The sequence below is a fragment of the Stegostoma tigrinum genome, chromosome 27, assembly GCF_030684315.1.
Source record: "Stegostoma tigrinum isolate sSteTig4 chromosome 27, sSteTig4.hap1, whole genome shotgun sequence".
Lineage (NCBI taxonomy): Eukaryota > Metazoa > Chordata > Chondrichthyes > Orectolobiformes > Stegostomatidae > Stegostoma > Stegostoma tigrinum.
Genome location: NC_081380.1, coordinates 42,848,574 through 42,863,655, shown reverse-complemented (window position 1 = coordinate 42,863,655; position 15,082 = coordinate 42,848,574). Strand labels below are relative to the sequence as shown.

Sequence of the window (15,082 nt, the reverse complement as noted above, 5' to 3'; positions counted from 1 at the left end):
CCTACATTAGGCTCCTACTCGTTGACTAGTGCTTTGCCTCCAACACCATAATCCCTTCCAGACTAAATCTCAAAACTCCAAGACATAGAGGGCAGAGCCAAAACCTGCAACTGGACCCTCGGCTTCCTGACCGACAGACCCCAATCAGTGAAGACAGACAACAGCTCCTCCTCCATGATAATCCTGAACACTGGTGTCCTGCCAGGATGCATTCTCAGCCCCCTACTGTACTCCCTGCACACCTACAACTGTGTAGCCAAATTTCAAATGAATGCCACCTAAAAGTTTGCTGAAGACACCACCATAGTAAGACAAGTAAAAAGCAATGATGAGTTAGAATACAGAAAGGACATAGAGTGCTTGGTGTCGTAATGCAATGAAAACAACCTCTCTCTCAATGTCAGCAAAACACACAAAAAAACAACTGATCATTGACTTCAGAAAGAAAGGAGGAGGACACACGCCTACGTACGTCAATGGAGCTGAGGTGGCCAGGATCAAGAGTGTCAAGTTCCCAGGAGTGATGATAACCAAAAATCTGTCCTGGACCTCCCATGTAGATGCGACGGTCAAGAAGACACAACCAATGCCTCTTCTTCCTCTGGCAGCTTAGGAAATTCAGCATGTCCACGAGGGTCCACAGATGCACCAAAGAAAGCACTCTGTCCAGGTGCATAACAGCCTAGTACAGCAACCTCTCAGCCCAAGACTGTGAGAAATTACAGGACGTTGCGTGTGCAGCCCAAAGCATCATGGAAGCCAACCTCTCATCCATGGACTCCACTTACACTTCTCATTGCCGCAGAAAAGCTGCCAACATCATTAAAAGACCCCTCCCACCTGATAAGGTCTCTTCCAACCTCTTCCGTCAGGCAGAAGATGCAGAGATGCAGAAGCTTGAACACATGTACCAACAGGTTCAAGGACAGCTTCTTCTCTGCCCTTATTTGACTGCTGATTGGACCTCTCAAACTTCAAATAATGTTGATCTTGCTTTTTGCACTTCCTGTACAACCATAACCTGTCTGCCTTGCTCCATTTTAAGCACACTATGATCTGCCTGTAGAACATAGAACATAGAACATAGAACAGTACAGCACAGAACAGGCCCTTCAGCCCACAATGTTGTGCCGACCATTGGTCCTCATGTATGCACCCTCAAATTTCTGTGACCATATGCATGTCCAGCAGTCTCTTAAATGACCCCAATGACCTTGCTTCCACAACTGCTGCTGGCAACGCATTCCATGCTCTCACAACTCTCTGCGTAAAGAATCTGCCTCTGACATCCCCTCTATACTTTCCACCAACCAGCTTAAAACTATGACCCCTCATGCTAGCCATTTCTGCCCTGGGAAATAGTCTCTGGCTATCAACTCTATCTATGCCTCTCATTATCTTGTATACCTCAATTAGGTCCCCTCTCCTCCTCCTTTTCTCCAATGAAGAGAGACCGAGCTCAGTCAACCTCTCTTCGTAAGATAAGCCATCCTTCTTATAATGCAGTGACCAGAACTATACGCAATACTCCCAAGTGCGGCCGCACCAGAGTTTTGTACAGCTTCACCATAACCTCATGGTTCTGGAACTCGATCCCTCTATTAATAAAATCTAAAACACTGTATGCCTTCTTAACAGCCCTGTCAACCTGGGTGGCAACTTTCAAGGATCTGCGTACATGGATGCCGAGATCTCTCTGCTCACCTACACTACCAAGAATCCTACCATTAGCCCAGTACTTTGCATTCCGGTTACTCCTACCAAAGTGCATCATCTCACACTTGTCCGCATTAAACTCCATTTGACACCTCTCAGCCCAGCTCTGCAGCTTATCTATGTCTCTCTGCAACCTACAGCATCCTTCGTCACTAGCCACAACTCCACCGACCCTAGTGTCGTCTGCAAATTTTCTAACCCATCCTTCTACGCACTCATCCACGTCGTTTATAAAAATGACAAACAGCAGTGGACCCAACACCGACCCTTGCAGTACACCACCAGTAACTGGTCTCCAGAATGAACATTTCCCATCAACTACCACCCTCTGTCTTGTTTCAGCAAGCCAATTTCCAATCCAAACTGCTATATCTCCCACAATCCCATTCCTCCACATTTTGTACAATAGCCTGTGGGGAACCTTATCGAACGCCTTGCTGAAATCCATATACACATCAACTGGTTTACTCTCATCTACCTGTTTGGTCACCTTCTCCAAGAACTCAATAAAGGTTTGTGAGGCACAACCTAGCCTTCACAAAACAGTGCTGACTATCCCGAATCAAATTATTCTTTTCCAGATGATTATAAATCCTATCTCTTATAAACTTTTCCAACACTTTACCAACAACTGAAGTAAGGCTCACTGGTCTATAATTACCAGGGTTGTCTCTACTCCCCTTCATACTGCTTGCAAAACAAAGCTTTTCGCTGTCCTTAGGTATATGTGGCTACAATAAATCAATTGATCATCAATTGTTAGCCACATTAACAACTATTCATTCCCACAGACTTCCCTTTAACCATTCCTTTGTCTAACTGTTTTTCTCTCTCTTTTGGCTCCATCTCTACCTATCATTTAGTCTTCCCCCGTCCCCACCCCATCTTCTATACAAATATCAACCATTTCCTAGTTAACATCAGTTCTGAAGTAGGGTCACTGGACCTGCAACATCTTGGCCTTAAAGATCAAGGGTCAAGTTGTGAATCATCAGAGCTGTCGAGATCATTGCTGGATCAAGACGGCGATTGAATCTTGGAGACCTTTGTTTGAACTGACCTGCTCCTGGTGGATCTTTATGCTGGCTTTGGCTTAACACCAATTCAGGGAAAAGCCAACCTAGAGTTATGGCCTCAGCAACCACCCGCACCCCAGGCCAGGGAGTCTGGAACACACAGTCAAGGTGACCGCAAAGAAGATGGAAGACACACCAATCAATTGGACCTTTTTTGTGAAGAGGATTCTCTGGACTGCTATGGGTGCCAAGCAGCAGACATCTGACTGAAATATTTGTTCACAACAAGACATGTCACTATGTACTGAGGTTCTACCTGTCCCTGGTGTTGCGAAGGATAGCACTGGCCTCACTACCGAGGAATGCTCCAAGTAGTCAGGCCATTCCACCTCACCTCTTTTTGTAGAGAAATTTGCAAAGAAAAACACCTTTGACCACAAGTCCACCAGGAAATTATCAGCATGTAGCGTTCTCGAGGCCCTGCAGGAAAAGGAGATGGTGGAAGCCGTTCCCTGAGCAGACCGTCAAAGTCACTTGACAGAATGCCTCATCACCCGAACCTTCCAACAAGCACCAAGACATCGCTTGGCTGATGGTGAGAAGGGCCCTACCTGTGAGGTCCTTTATGTACACCCATAAAGTGGGGTTGAGACTGTCACACATCTCATTTTGAAATATACCTTTGCAAAGAAGTCTTTGCAAAGAAGATGCAATGGTTTTTGTTGAGATTCATCTCGAGCAGCTCTGTGACAATGGAACTGTGCAATCAATGATCTGTTCCCTAGGACGCACACTGTGACAAACATTCGCCCAGCCTAGAAGGCCATCAACTCCGTGAAAGATTTTGGTCTCCCTGAACCTTGTTGGTCTTCCAAAACAAGATGTTGATCCCGATTGTGTGTTGTAGACTGGCACATTTCAAGGTCCAAGACTGTGTGCTGACAGACACACTAAAGCTTAGTGTGGCTGCTGCCAAGGTGGAGTGGGGATTGTCCACAGTCTAAAGTCTTCCTGCTAAAGGTAAATGGTGGTCCGTTCAGTTACCAGATCCTCCTAGTGTGTCAAATGTATGTAAATATTAGTAGTGTACATATAAAAGAAGTCTTTGGTTTTGTGGATAGTCAAACTCCAACATTTTGTGTTTTACTTCATATGCAACTGTGCAGAACTGAACTGCTTTTCTGTCAATGTATATACACAATTTTTAAAAATGAATAAAGTATATTTTTTGAAATAAAAGAAGCAGACATCTGACCACCCCTCTGTCAGACTCAGCACTGCACGCTGCTGGCCTTGTTCCCACCTGACAACACCAAAGCAGGGCAACACCTCTAGTGAGGAACAGGAGAGCTACGTCAGTGCTAAGAGTATTCAACAGTTTGCCCACAGAATGGGGATGCAGGGAGTCCCCTAGTGACAAGATCATGGGTGAATGGATATTGGGTAATTCTATAAACTTTTAAAATTGGCGTTAAAATTGCCAGTTTTTACATCTATAGCATCAAATCTACTACACGATGTGTTTCCACATTGGCTTACCTGGCCAATGTCAAAACAGACCTCCAGTTTCTGCAGGAATGTGGGATATCATATCTTAGCAGCTAGAGGAGATGGTCAAAATTATGGGCCCATATGCCTTCAATTTGGTCAGGGAGAAACAACAGCCACTTCTCTGGCCTGGGTATTCTGCTGCGAGAAGCCAATATCACCGTCACCGAAGTTAAGGAGGTGATGGGTGGGTGCCTCCTCGTAGCTGATGTTACATACAGGAATACTCCCCTGAGAGTAATTAACATGTGTGCCCTGGTGATACAGAGTGAGCAGCTGGCCATCCTGCTGAAGCTCCCACTGCTGCCAACAATGTTTGGGCTGGTCGCTCTGGCCAGAGACTTCAACTGCATCATCGATGTAGATGGATAATCTGGAAGGGCTGACTGCAAACTGGATGCCATGTCCAGATTCCTGATGGAAACAGTTAATGATATCAAGCTGCACGATGTCTTCAGCACCCCTGCAAATGTAAAAACACCTGGATGCAACCAGATGGGTCAATTTCCTGTTTGTGTCTCAAGCGTTCTTGGTCAGATCCACTAGTGTCAAGCCTGTACTCTTCTCTGATCACTGCATCCTGCTGGCCAACTGTCACCTACAGGATGATCAGCAGGCCAGCAAGCAAACGTGGAAGCTAAACATGAAATTGCTGACCCCAGAAAACATTGAAGAGCTCAATAAGGTTTGCTCAGGTTGGAGAACCATGAAAACCCTTCTTTGAGTCTCCAGTTGACTGGTGGGAAATAGTCAAAGGGAGCATTAAGAGGTTCTTTATCCTCAAAGGTGTTCAGAAGGAGTGAGAGACAGGGAAAATTATTACAACTCCAGAAAAGTGTGAGAACCTACACCTACTGCAGACAATGGGGGTCAATGTCACAGAGAACCTTCGGAAAATGAACAGCCAGTAAGTTTTGCTCTTTGCCTCAGAGGCATTCAAGATTAGCTTCCAGTCCAGGGTCTGCTCCATGGAGCAGGATAAGACCAGAAAGTGCATAAGGAGAGCTCTGTGCTCAGCAGCCTGAAAGAGGAAGATTGCTCAGTAACATCATCTTAGTCTGATAGCCTGAGGAGTAGCAAATCCTTTTGTGCCAGACTGTGTGACATGGAGTCCACTGATAGCATGGCCTCTCAGTTGTTCCTATGCTCTATCATGGAGGTCTTCTACAAACGAAGTGGGAGAGGGAGGAAATTAGAAATCGGCAACCAATTTCACTGTTGAATGTAGATTCCAAAATCCCATCTAAAAAGTCATTGCCAACCAGGTCAGGTCTGCTCTGGGAATCAGTAATTCACTCTGACCAAATCTGAGTTGTACTGAGCAGGAAGATCATTGTATCCCTGAGGAGCATGAGGCTTTCAATCTCCTGTATGCAGGAGTGGGGTGGACACCTGCCTCATCAGCTTGGACCAAAAGAAGGCCTTCAACAGAATACTGCACACGTACATGAGGGACGTGATCTCCAAAATTGGCTTTGGGAAGGGAATCTGCAATTGGATCCGACTGCTTGACACCAACATTGTTAGTGTAGTCTCAATTAATGGGTGGGAATCAGAAATCTTGCCAATCAGATCTGGAGTCAGGCAGGGCTGCCCAACTCGCCTGCGTTGTTTATGTGTTGCATACAGCCTTTTGCCAAATTGATCAGGAAGGATGGAAGTTTGAGAGGAATGGCTATTCCAGGCAGTGGGTGCCTTCAAGGTTAAAGCCTCCCTGTATCTGAATGATGTCGCCATTTTCTGCTTAGATCCACTGTCAGCACACAGACTCATGAGCATCTGCAACCAGTCTGAACTGGCCTCGGGTGCCAAGGTAAATCAAGGCAAGAGCGAGGCCATGTCCTTTGGGTACTGGGCCAACCAATCCTTTATCCCCTTCGTTGTCAGATCAGATTACCTGAAGGTGCTGGGTATTTGGTTTGAAGGGGCTGGGGTGTGTGCCAAAACTTGGGAGGAGCATGTCACCAAAGCGAAGCAGAAACTAAGCAGAGAGGAGCACTGGTCCCTCTCCCTTTTGGGTAAAAACCTAGTCACCAGGTGTGAGGTACTCTCAGTGTTGCTGAATGTGGCACAAGTCTGGCCTACTCCCCAAACTTGTGCAGCTGCAGTCACCCAGATCATCTATCATTTCATGTAGAGGTCAAGGATGGTTCGTGTGCGAAGGTACATCACATATAAAGAACTGGACAAAGGGGCGAAACCATACCTGATGCTACCTCCACCCTGATGGCCACTTGTGTGTGGCTACATCAAGCTGTGCTTAGACCCTCAGTATGCAAACACTAAGTGTCACTACTTACTGAGGTTCTGCCTATCCTGTGTTGCAAAGGTTGGGCTTGGCCCCATCGCCATGGAATGCTCCAAGTAGTTGTACCGTTCCATAATCGCCTGTCCCTTGTGCAGAAATTTGTGAAAGAAAACATTTTTGACCACAAGGCCATTAGGCAGTGGTCAGCACATAGCATCCTTGAGAACATTTGGGTAAAAGGAGAGGATGAATCTTGTTGAGTGATTCTCTATGCAGGCTATCAGTCATTTGAGAGAATGCCACATCACCAGGATTTTCCAAAAAGCACAGGATATTGCTTGGCTGGTGGTCAGAAGGGCTCTGCCTATGAGATTCTTCATGCAAACCTGGACTTTCTGTATCACCGCTGCCCTTGAAGTCGCTGTGGAGGGACAAGAATGTCACACACCTCTTTCTGGGATCTACCGTGGCAAAGCATGTCTGAAGAGGAATGTTGAGGTTCATTCTGAGCAGGTCTGTGATGTGGGACTCTATGGTCTGTTCCCTGGGATGCAAAACGAGACAAACATCAACTGCACCTGGAGGACCATCAGCTCGATGAAAGACGCTCTTTGTTCTGCCTAAACCTTGCTGGTCTTCCAGTTGAGTAAGTCAACCTCGATTGAGTGTTGCAGACTAGCACATTCCAATGTCCAGGACTACGTGCTGAGGGATGCACTAAAGCTTGGGGGAGCTACCACCAAGGCGCAGTGGGGAAAGACCACTGTATATCATCCTTCTGCCAAAGCACAATGGAGGTCCATCCGGTAATTGGACCCTCCCCAAGGCCTCAGCTAAAAGCCAAGAGTTTAATTGTAAATATAGAGAAAGCCAACCCCGAATGATTGTTTTCTTCTCTGTAAGTCAAGGCAGTATAGATCTGAACGGCTTCATGAACTGTGTATGTACATAAAGATTTCCTTCTATGAATAAAAGTATATTTTTGCAATAAAAAATTTTAATTCTGATTTCTCTCCATAGGTGCTGTCAAGCCTATTGAGTTTCTCCAGCAATTTCAGTTTTGATTTTGTTTCTAACTTTTATTTGACTTTTTATCTTTAGGCGGTAATGCAACTGAAATAAAATCAACTTTCAGTTTGCAACAATATGTTAACTTCCACCAGCATTGGTTTATAATTGAAGACAGAGATTAAGAATGGTTTAGAAAGAAGATCACTCCAACAAAAGACAGAAATCTGAATGAACTTTGCAATAATACATTTAGATCTAAAATTACAATTTTAGATCTAAATGTAGGTTGTACGTTTATTACAAATTAGTACATAGATTAGTAAAATTAGGAGATCCAAGTATGTGAAGGATCAGAGATTAATGGCTAAGAAAAGGCAGCATTTATGAAACTAGTAATGCACAGAAATTGATGACAGCAACAATTGAGGAATTATTCATAACAAAATTTCAATACCATTGATTATAGTGCACATCCTGTTCTTTTTTAAAAAACCTTTTCGGTTACGTTCAGTAATAAAATGTTAGTTACCAACAGCAATATAATTCAACACTCAAAATAACTGATTTTCTTATCTTTACCTCAATGTATAAATCAATGTAACATTCATTGGAAGTTACTGCCTTTTTTGATGCAGCAGAGTGAATCATAAATTTTAATATTTATTGAAATATCGTATAAATAATTTTATACTAGACCTAAGGCAAGTAGTGATACTTTCTGTGACAAACCATTTACTCTCACTTTCCTGTGACGACCATTTATTCTTATTTTCCTTAGCACTGCAAGATCCCACAAAGAGCACTGAAGTAAATTCCTAACTCAGCTATTTTAGCGATTTTAGTTGAGGGATAAATACCGTCAAGGCAAGAAGAAATATATCTGTTCACCTTAGAGTAGTGCCATGGGATCTTTTACATAGACCTGAGAAAGTAAATAGAAAATGATACCTTTGTCGGTACTGAATCCCTAATTAATTGATTATCAGCTAAGATTATGTACTCATGTTCTGGAGTGGAATTTCAACTTGATTTAGAAACAAGAATCCCAGGGTATCATAGTTAAATAAATGCAAGCTAATGAAGTATACGTAAGAGATTGAAAAGAGGAACAGTTGCCTCGTAAATGATCATCAAATGTAACTGTTAGGAGAATCACAAGAAAGATCTAGGATAACCAGATATAATTTTCCTCATTTCTTGTGGGAAAATACCTGGCAACCACTCAATACCTTCATGGGACTGCAGCTACCTTAGCAAGCTCATCCATTGCAACACTAACTTTAAATTGAGCCTTTCATGACCTACAACATTCCTAAAATGCTTTACAACCAATTAAATACTTTTACTGTTGTGGGAAACATGGCTGCCAATTTGGATACAGTAAACAGTAAAGAATGACGGCCTGAATATCCTTTTCGTATACACTGTGGCCACTTTTAGAATACTGTGTACAATTCCAATAGTTCTTCTATAGGAAGGATGTAGTTAAACTTGAGGGTGCAGAAAAGATCTACAGGAATTTGCCAGAAATGGTGGGTATGATTTATAGGGAGGGGCGGAATACACTGGGGCTTTTCTCACTGGAGCATCTGAGGCTGAGGGGTGACCTTATAGAGGTTTATAAAATCATGACGAGTGTGGACAGAGTGAATAGGTAAGGTCTTTTCCTGGGTAGAGGAATCCAAAACTACAGGGCATAGCTTTAAGGTGAGAGTGGAATGATTTGAAAAGAAGATGAGGGCTAACTTTTTCACGCAGAGGGTAGTGCATGTATGGAACGAGCTGCCAGAGGAAGAGGTAGTGGTGGGTACAATTACAATATTTAAAACACATTTGGACAGGTATATGAATTAGAAGGATATGGGCCAAATGCTGGCAAATGGAACTAGGTCAGATTGGAATGTCTGGCCAGTATGGAAATGTTGGACCAAAGGATCTGTTTCCATGTTGTATGCTCTAATGACAGGCCTGGACAACAAAGCAGAATATTCTTGAAAGTATGCACAGCACTTTCATGCTCATTTTGGAGGTCAGATCTCCATAACATCTTCGCAATAATGGAGACGTTATGAATTTTTAGTTAGAGTACTTGTCATATCACCTCTTCATGCTCATTAATGCGGAAGCTCATGACCATGACCAGAACAAGTTTGGCACAGATTCTGCTAGCCCTAATAACATAATAAACTTTAAAAGGTTCTTGCAAAGATTTGTAGCTTGGCTTGTGGATGAAGTTGTAGCTTGCTTGCTGAGCTGTCTGGTTATCATACAGACGTCTTGTCACCATGCTAGGTAACATCATCAGTGCGGCCTCCAATGAAGCAATGTTGTTCTACTCTACTTGGAATTTATGTGATCTGGTCTGTTAAGTTGGGTTGTACCAACCACTGACACATACAGGAATTCCTAGAGGCCTGGTTTTCAACCCATAATGCAATCAACAAACATGTGGAATTAGACCCCATATACAAACCCATGCAGAACAGAACCAGAAATGACACAATCCAAGTTAACAGGCCAGATCATACAAATACCAGGTGGAGTAGAACAACATTGCATCAAGGGAGGCCGCACACATGATGTTACCTAGCACGGTGATAAAACATCTGTACGATAACCAGCCAGCTCAGCAAGCAATCCAACAACCTCAACATAAAAAACTACATGAACATTAGTTAAAAATAGTTGTACGAGATTTGAATCCATAGTATCACCTGGATTTCTTTGGCAACCGCACTGTTTGGCTACTTTTGTCAGTAGATCTTGTAGCCAAACTTGTGTACTCTGCAGTTGAAGCTCATGTTGGGTAGCCGTCATATTGGGTGTTTGCTGTTTCAGAGGAAGATACAAAGACAGGGTTGAAAAATTATTTTGTTTGCAGTCCAAAACTATGAAAGATTAGAAATTATGAAGAATTCTGAATAGTGTTAGCATTTTTAAAAATTAAGTTTTTCATTAAAATTCTGAATGCTAACTCTACAGAATGAAAAAATGGATTCAAGAAGACAGTTGAAGCTAAAATGAAGCTCTGTGAATAGTACCTTTTAAAGTATTTAATGCATTTGTTTGAAATTCCTTTATTCTTTTAAACCCCATTTATATTAGTGTCTCATCATATAATAATAAAGGAATTGCATAAAATACTTATTCATTAGTATTTTAAAAAATTAACACCTCAACTTCTACCAAGACATTCTTCAGGACTCATCACTCAACGGAACAAAAAAGAACAATTGTGGATGCTGGAAACCAGAAACAAAAATCAGAACTTGCTGGAAAAGTTCAGCAGGTTTGCCAGCATCTGTGGAGAGAAATCAGTTGTACAATGACCCTTTTTTAGAGCAGGACTTCTTCAGAATTTAACCATTTCAGAACATGGAGTACTCTGTCCCCGACGCTGCTCTTCCCCAGACCTCCAGGTCCATCGTGTATGGGCAGCTCCCAGCACAGCCAACTCTTTTCCAAATTTTTGCACTTCTCGTTAGCACCCCACCCACCTATTATCTCTCTCTTGGCTTATCACACGCAAACTCTTCATCTGCCTATTCCTTCTCTCTCTCTCTCTCTCTCTCCCCAATGTGTCTATGTGCTGTATTCTATTCCCACCCAATCATTAGCATAAATTCTACCCTTCCTGAGCTATCTTTAGCCCTGATGAAGGGTCACTGGATCCAAAATGTCAACTCTATTTTCTCTACAGACGCTGCCAGACCTGCTGTTTTTCTCCAGCACTCTGTTCTTTTTCAGATTTCCCATTTTCTTGTGTTTAAACTGAAGCCACCTGAGTTCTATAGTATAATAATTGTAACAATTAAAATGAGACAACAGTAAAAACATGTCAACTTGCTCGCCGGACTGGTGTGTTTAAAGCAGATGTTTCGTCAAACTAATAGGTAACAATGTCAGTGTGCCTCCAGTGAAGCATTGGTACTCTGTCCCACTTGTAATTTATATGCCTCGGTTTGCTGGCGTGGTTGGCATCAATTCTGGTTCTGTTTCTCAATGGTTTGTACGTTGGGTCCAGTTCAATGTATTTGTCAATGGTGTTCAACAGACACATTCAATTGGACCTGATATACAAACTGCTGAAAAACAGAACCGGAGGTGATGCTGACAACCCCGGCAAACCAAGGGATATAAATGACAAGCAGGACAGAACACCAATGCTTCACTGAAGGCACACTGACAATGTTACCTTGCCGATGTTTCGTCACCCTGCTTTCAAACACACTGGCTCGGTGAACAAGTCTACAACCTCGTACACAACCTGAGCTACAAATCTTCTCAAAAAAATTTAAGTAAAAAAATTAAGTTAATTGCTATTTATGCTACACTTAATTAGCATAAAGTATTGAATAATTCTACACCCAAGTCCAAAGTATTAGGTCTCCATATGTATTCTCACAAATTTTAAAAAAGCTGCATATTAATTAAATCACAAGACCATAAGATATAGTAGCAGATTAGGCTGTTCAAAGGGCTGCAAGGTTCCCAAGTGGAATATGAGGTGTTGCTCTTCCAGCTGGTGCTGAGCTTCACTGGAACACTGCAGCAAACCAGAGATGGAGATGTTGGCCAGGGAACAAGGTGGTTAAAGTGTTAAAGTGGCAGGCAACTGGAAGCTCAGACTTTTTTGTGAGCAAAACATAAATGCTCTGTGAAGTGGTCACCCAGTCTACGCTTCACTTCCCCAATGTGGAAGGGACCAGATTGTGAGCAAATGCAGTAAGCTAGATTCTAGGAAGTGCAGGTGAAGTGTTGCTCCACCTGGAAGGTATGTTTGGGTCCTTGGATACTGGGGAGGGAGAAGGTAAATGGTCAGATGTTGCACCTTTGCCAGTGGCAGGGGAAAGTGCTGCAGGGGATGTTGGGGGTGAAGGAAGAGTGGACCAGTATGTCCTGGAGGGAATGGTTTCTGCTGAACGCAGACCAGGAAGGGGAGGGGAATATAGTATCAGAGATAATGGGAACTGCAGATGCTGGAGATTCCAAGATAATAAAATGTGAGGCTGGATGAACACAGCAGGCCAAGCAGCATCTCAGGAGCACAAAAGCTGACGTTTCGGGCCTAGACCCTTCATCAGAGAGGGGGATGGGGGGAGGGAACTGGAATAAATAGGGAGAGAGGGGGAGGCGGACCGAAGATGGAGAGTAAAGAAGATAGGTGGAGAGAGTGTAGGTGGGGAGGTAGGGAGGGGATAGGTCAGTCCAGGGAAGACGGACAGGTCAAGGAGGTGGGATGAGGTTAGTAGGTAGCGGGGGGTGCGGCTTGGGGTGGGAGGAAGGGATGGGTGAGAGGAAGAACCGGTTAGGGAGGCAGAGACAGGTTGGACTGGTTTTGGGATGCAGTGGGTGGGGGGGAAGAGCTGGGCTGGTTGTGTGGTGCAGTGGGGGGAGGGGACGAACTGGGCTGGTTGAGGGATGCAGTAGGGGAAGCGGAGATTTTGAAACTGGTGAAGTCCACATTGATACCATATGGCTGCAGGGTTCCCAGGCGGAATATGAGTTGCTGTTCCTGCAACCTTCGGGTGGCATCATTGTGGCAGTGCAGGAGGCCCATGATGGACATGTCATCAAGAGAATGGGAGGGGGAGTGGAAATGGTTTGCGACTGGGAGGTGCAGTTGTTTTTTGCGAACTGAGCGGAGGTGTTCTGCAAAGCAGTCCCCAAGCCTCCGCTTGGTTTCCCCAATGTAGAGGAAGCCGCACCGGGTACAGTGGATGCAGTATACCACATTGGCAGATGTGCAGGTGAACCTCTGCTTGATGTGGAATGTCATCTTGGGGCCTGGGATGGGGGTGAGGGAGGAGGTGTGGGGACAAGTGTAGCATTTCCTGCGGTTGCAGGGGAAGGTGCCGGGTGTGGTGGGGTTGGAGGGCAGTGTGGAGCGAACAAGGGAGTCACGGAGAGAGTGGTCTCTCCGGAAAGCAGACAGGGGAGGGGATGGAAAAATGTCTTGGGTGGTGGGGTCGGATTGTAAATGGCGGAAGTGTCGGAGGATAATGCGTTGTATCCGGAGGTTGGTAGGGTGGTGTGTGAGAACAAGGGGGATCCTCTTGGGGCGGTTGTGGCGGAGGCGGGGTGTGAGGGATGTGTCGCGGGAAATGCGGGAGACACGGTCAAGGGCATTCTCGATCACCGTGGGGGGAAAGTTGTGGTCCTTAAAGAACTTGGACATCTGGGATGTGCGGGAGTGGAATGTCTTGTCGTGGGAGCAGATGCGGCGGAGGCGGAGGAATTGGGAATAGGGGATGGAATTTTTGCAGGAGGGTGGGTGGGAGGAGGTGTATTCTAGGTAGCTGTGGGAGTCGGTGGGCTTGAAATGGACATCAGTTACAAGCTGGTTGCCTGAGATGGAGACTGAGAGGTCCAGGAAGGTGAGGGATGTGCTGGAGATGGCCCAGGTGAACTGAAGGTTGGGGTGGAAGGTGTTGGTGAAGTGGATGAACTGTTCGAGCTCCTCTGGGGAGCAAGAGGCGGCGTCGATACAGTCATCAATGTACCGGAGGAAGAGGTGGGGTTTGGGGCCTGTGTAGGTGCGGAAGAGGGACTGTTCCACGTAACCTACAAAGAGGCAGGCATAGCTGGGGCCCATGCGGGTGCCCATGGCCACCCCCTTAGTCTGTAGGAAGTGGGAGGAGTCAAAAGAGAAGTTGTTGAGTGTGAGGACGAGTTCAGCTAGGCGGATGAGAGTGTCGGTGGAGGGGGACTGGTCGGGCCTGCGGGACAGGAAGAAGCGGAGGGCCTTGAGGCCATCTCCATGCGGAATGCAGGTGTACAGGGACTGGACGTCCATGGTGAATATGAGGTGTTGGGGGCCAGGGAATTGGAAGTCCTGGAGGAGGTGGAGGGTGTGGGTGGTGTCACGGACGTAGGTGGGGAGTTCCTGGATCAAAGGGGAGAAAATGGAGTCCAGATAGGTGGAGATGAGTTCGGTGGGGCAGGAGCAGGCTGAGACGATGGGTCGACCAGGGCAGGCAGGTTTGTGGATTTTGGGAAGGATTTTTCCATTTTTCCATCCCCTCCCCTGTCTGCTTTCCGGAGAGACCACTCTCTCCATGACTCCCTTGTTCGCTCCACACTGCCCTCCAACCCCACCACACCCGGCACCTTCCCCTGCAACCGCAGGAAATGCTACACTTGTCCCCACACCTCCTCCCTCACCCCCATCCCAGGCCCCAAGATGACATTCCACATCAAGCAGAGGTTCACCTGCACATCTGCCAATGTGGTATACTGCATCCACTGTACCCGGTGCGGCTTCCTCTACATTGGAGAAACCAAGCGGAGGCTTGGGGACCGCTTTGCAGAACACCTCCGCTCAGTTCGCAAAAAACAACTGCACCTCCCAGTCGCAAACCATTTCCACTCCCCCTCCCATTCTCTTGATGACATGTCCATCATGGGCCTCCTGCACTGCCACAATGATGCCACCCGAAGGTTGCAGGAACAGCAACTCATATTCCGCCTGGGAACCCTGCAGCCATATGGTATCAATGTGGACTTCACCAGTTTCAAAATCTCCCCTTCCCCTACTGCATCC

At 45.4% G+C, this 15,082-nt stretch overlaps 1 protein-coding gene across 10 annotated transcripts in view; it reads right to left on the bottom strand.

Moving 5' to 3' along the window:
• LOC125464605 (uncharacterized) overlaps positions 1 to 15,082 on the bottom strand; it is a 117,802-nt gene that overhangs the window by 96,293 nt on the left and 6,427 nt on the right. For all 10 annotated transcript variants that reach the window (XR_007250055.2, XM_048557192.2, XM_048557195.2 and 7 more), the window contains exon 4: positions 10,254 to 10,368. Coding sequence is in view for 9 of the 10 variants with exons in the window: in XM_048557192.2 (XP_048413149.2) it covers positions 10,254 to 10,368 (115 nt within the window). In the remaining variant the exon portion in view is untranslated. The remainder of the gene's footprint in view (positions 1 to 10,253; positions 10,369 to 15,082) is intronic.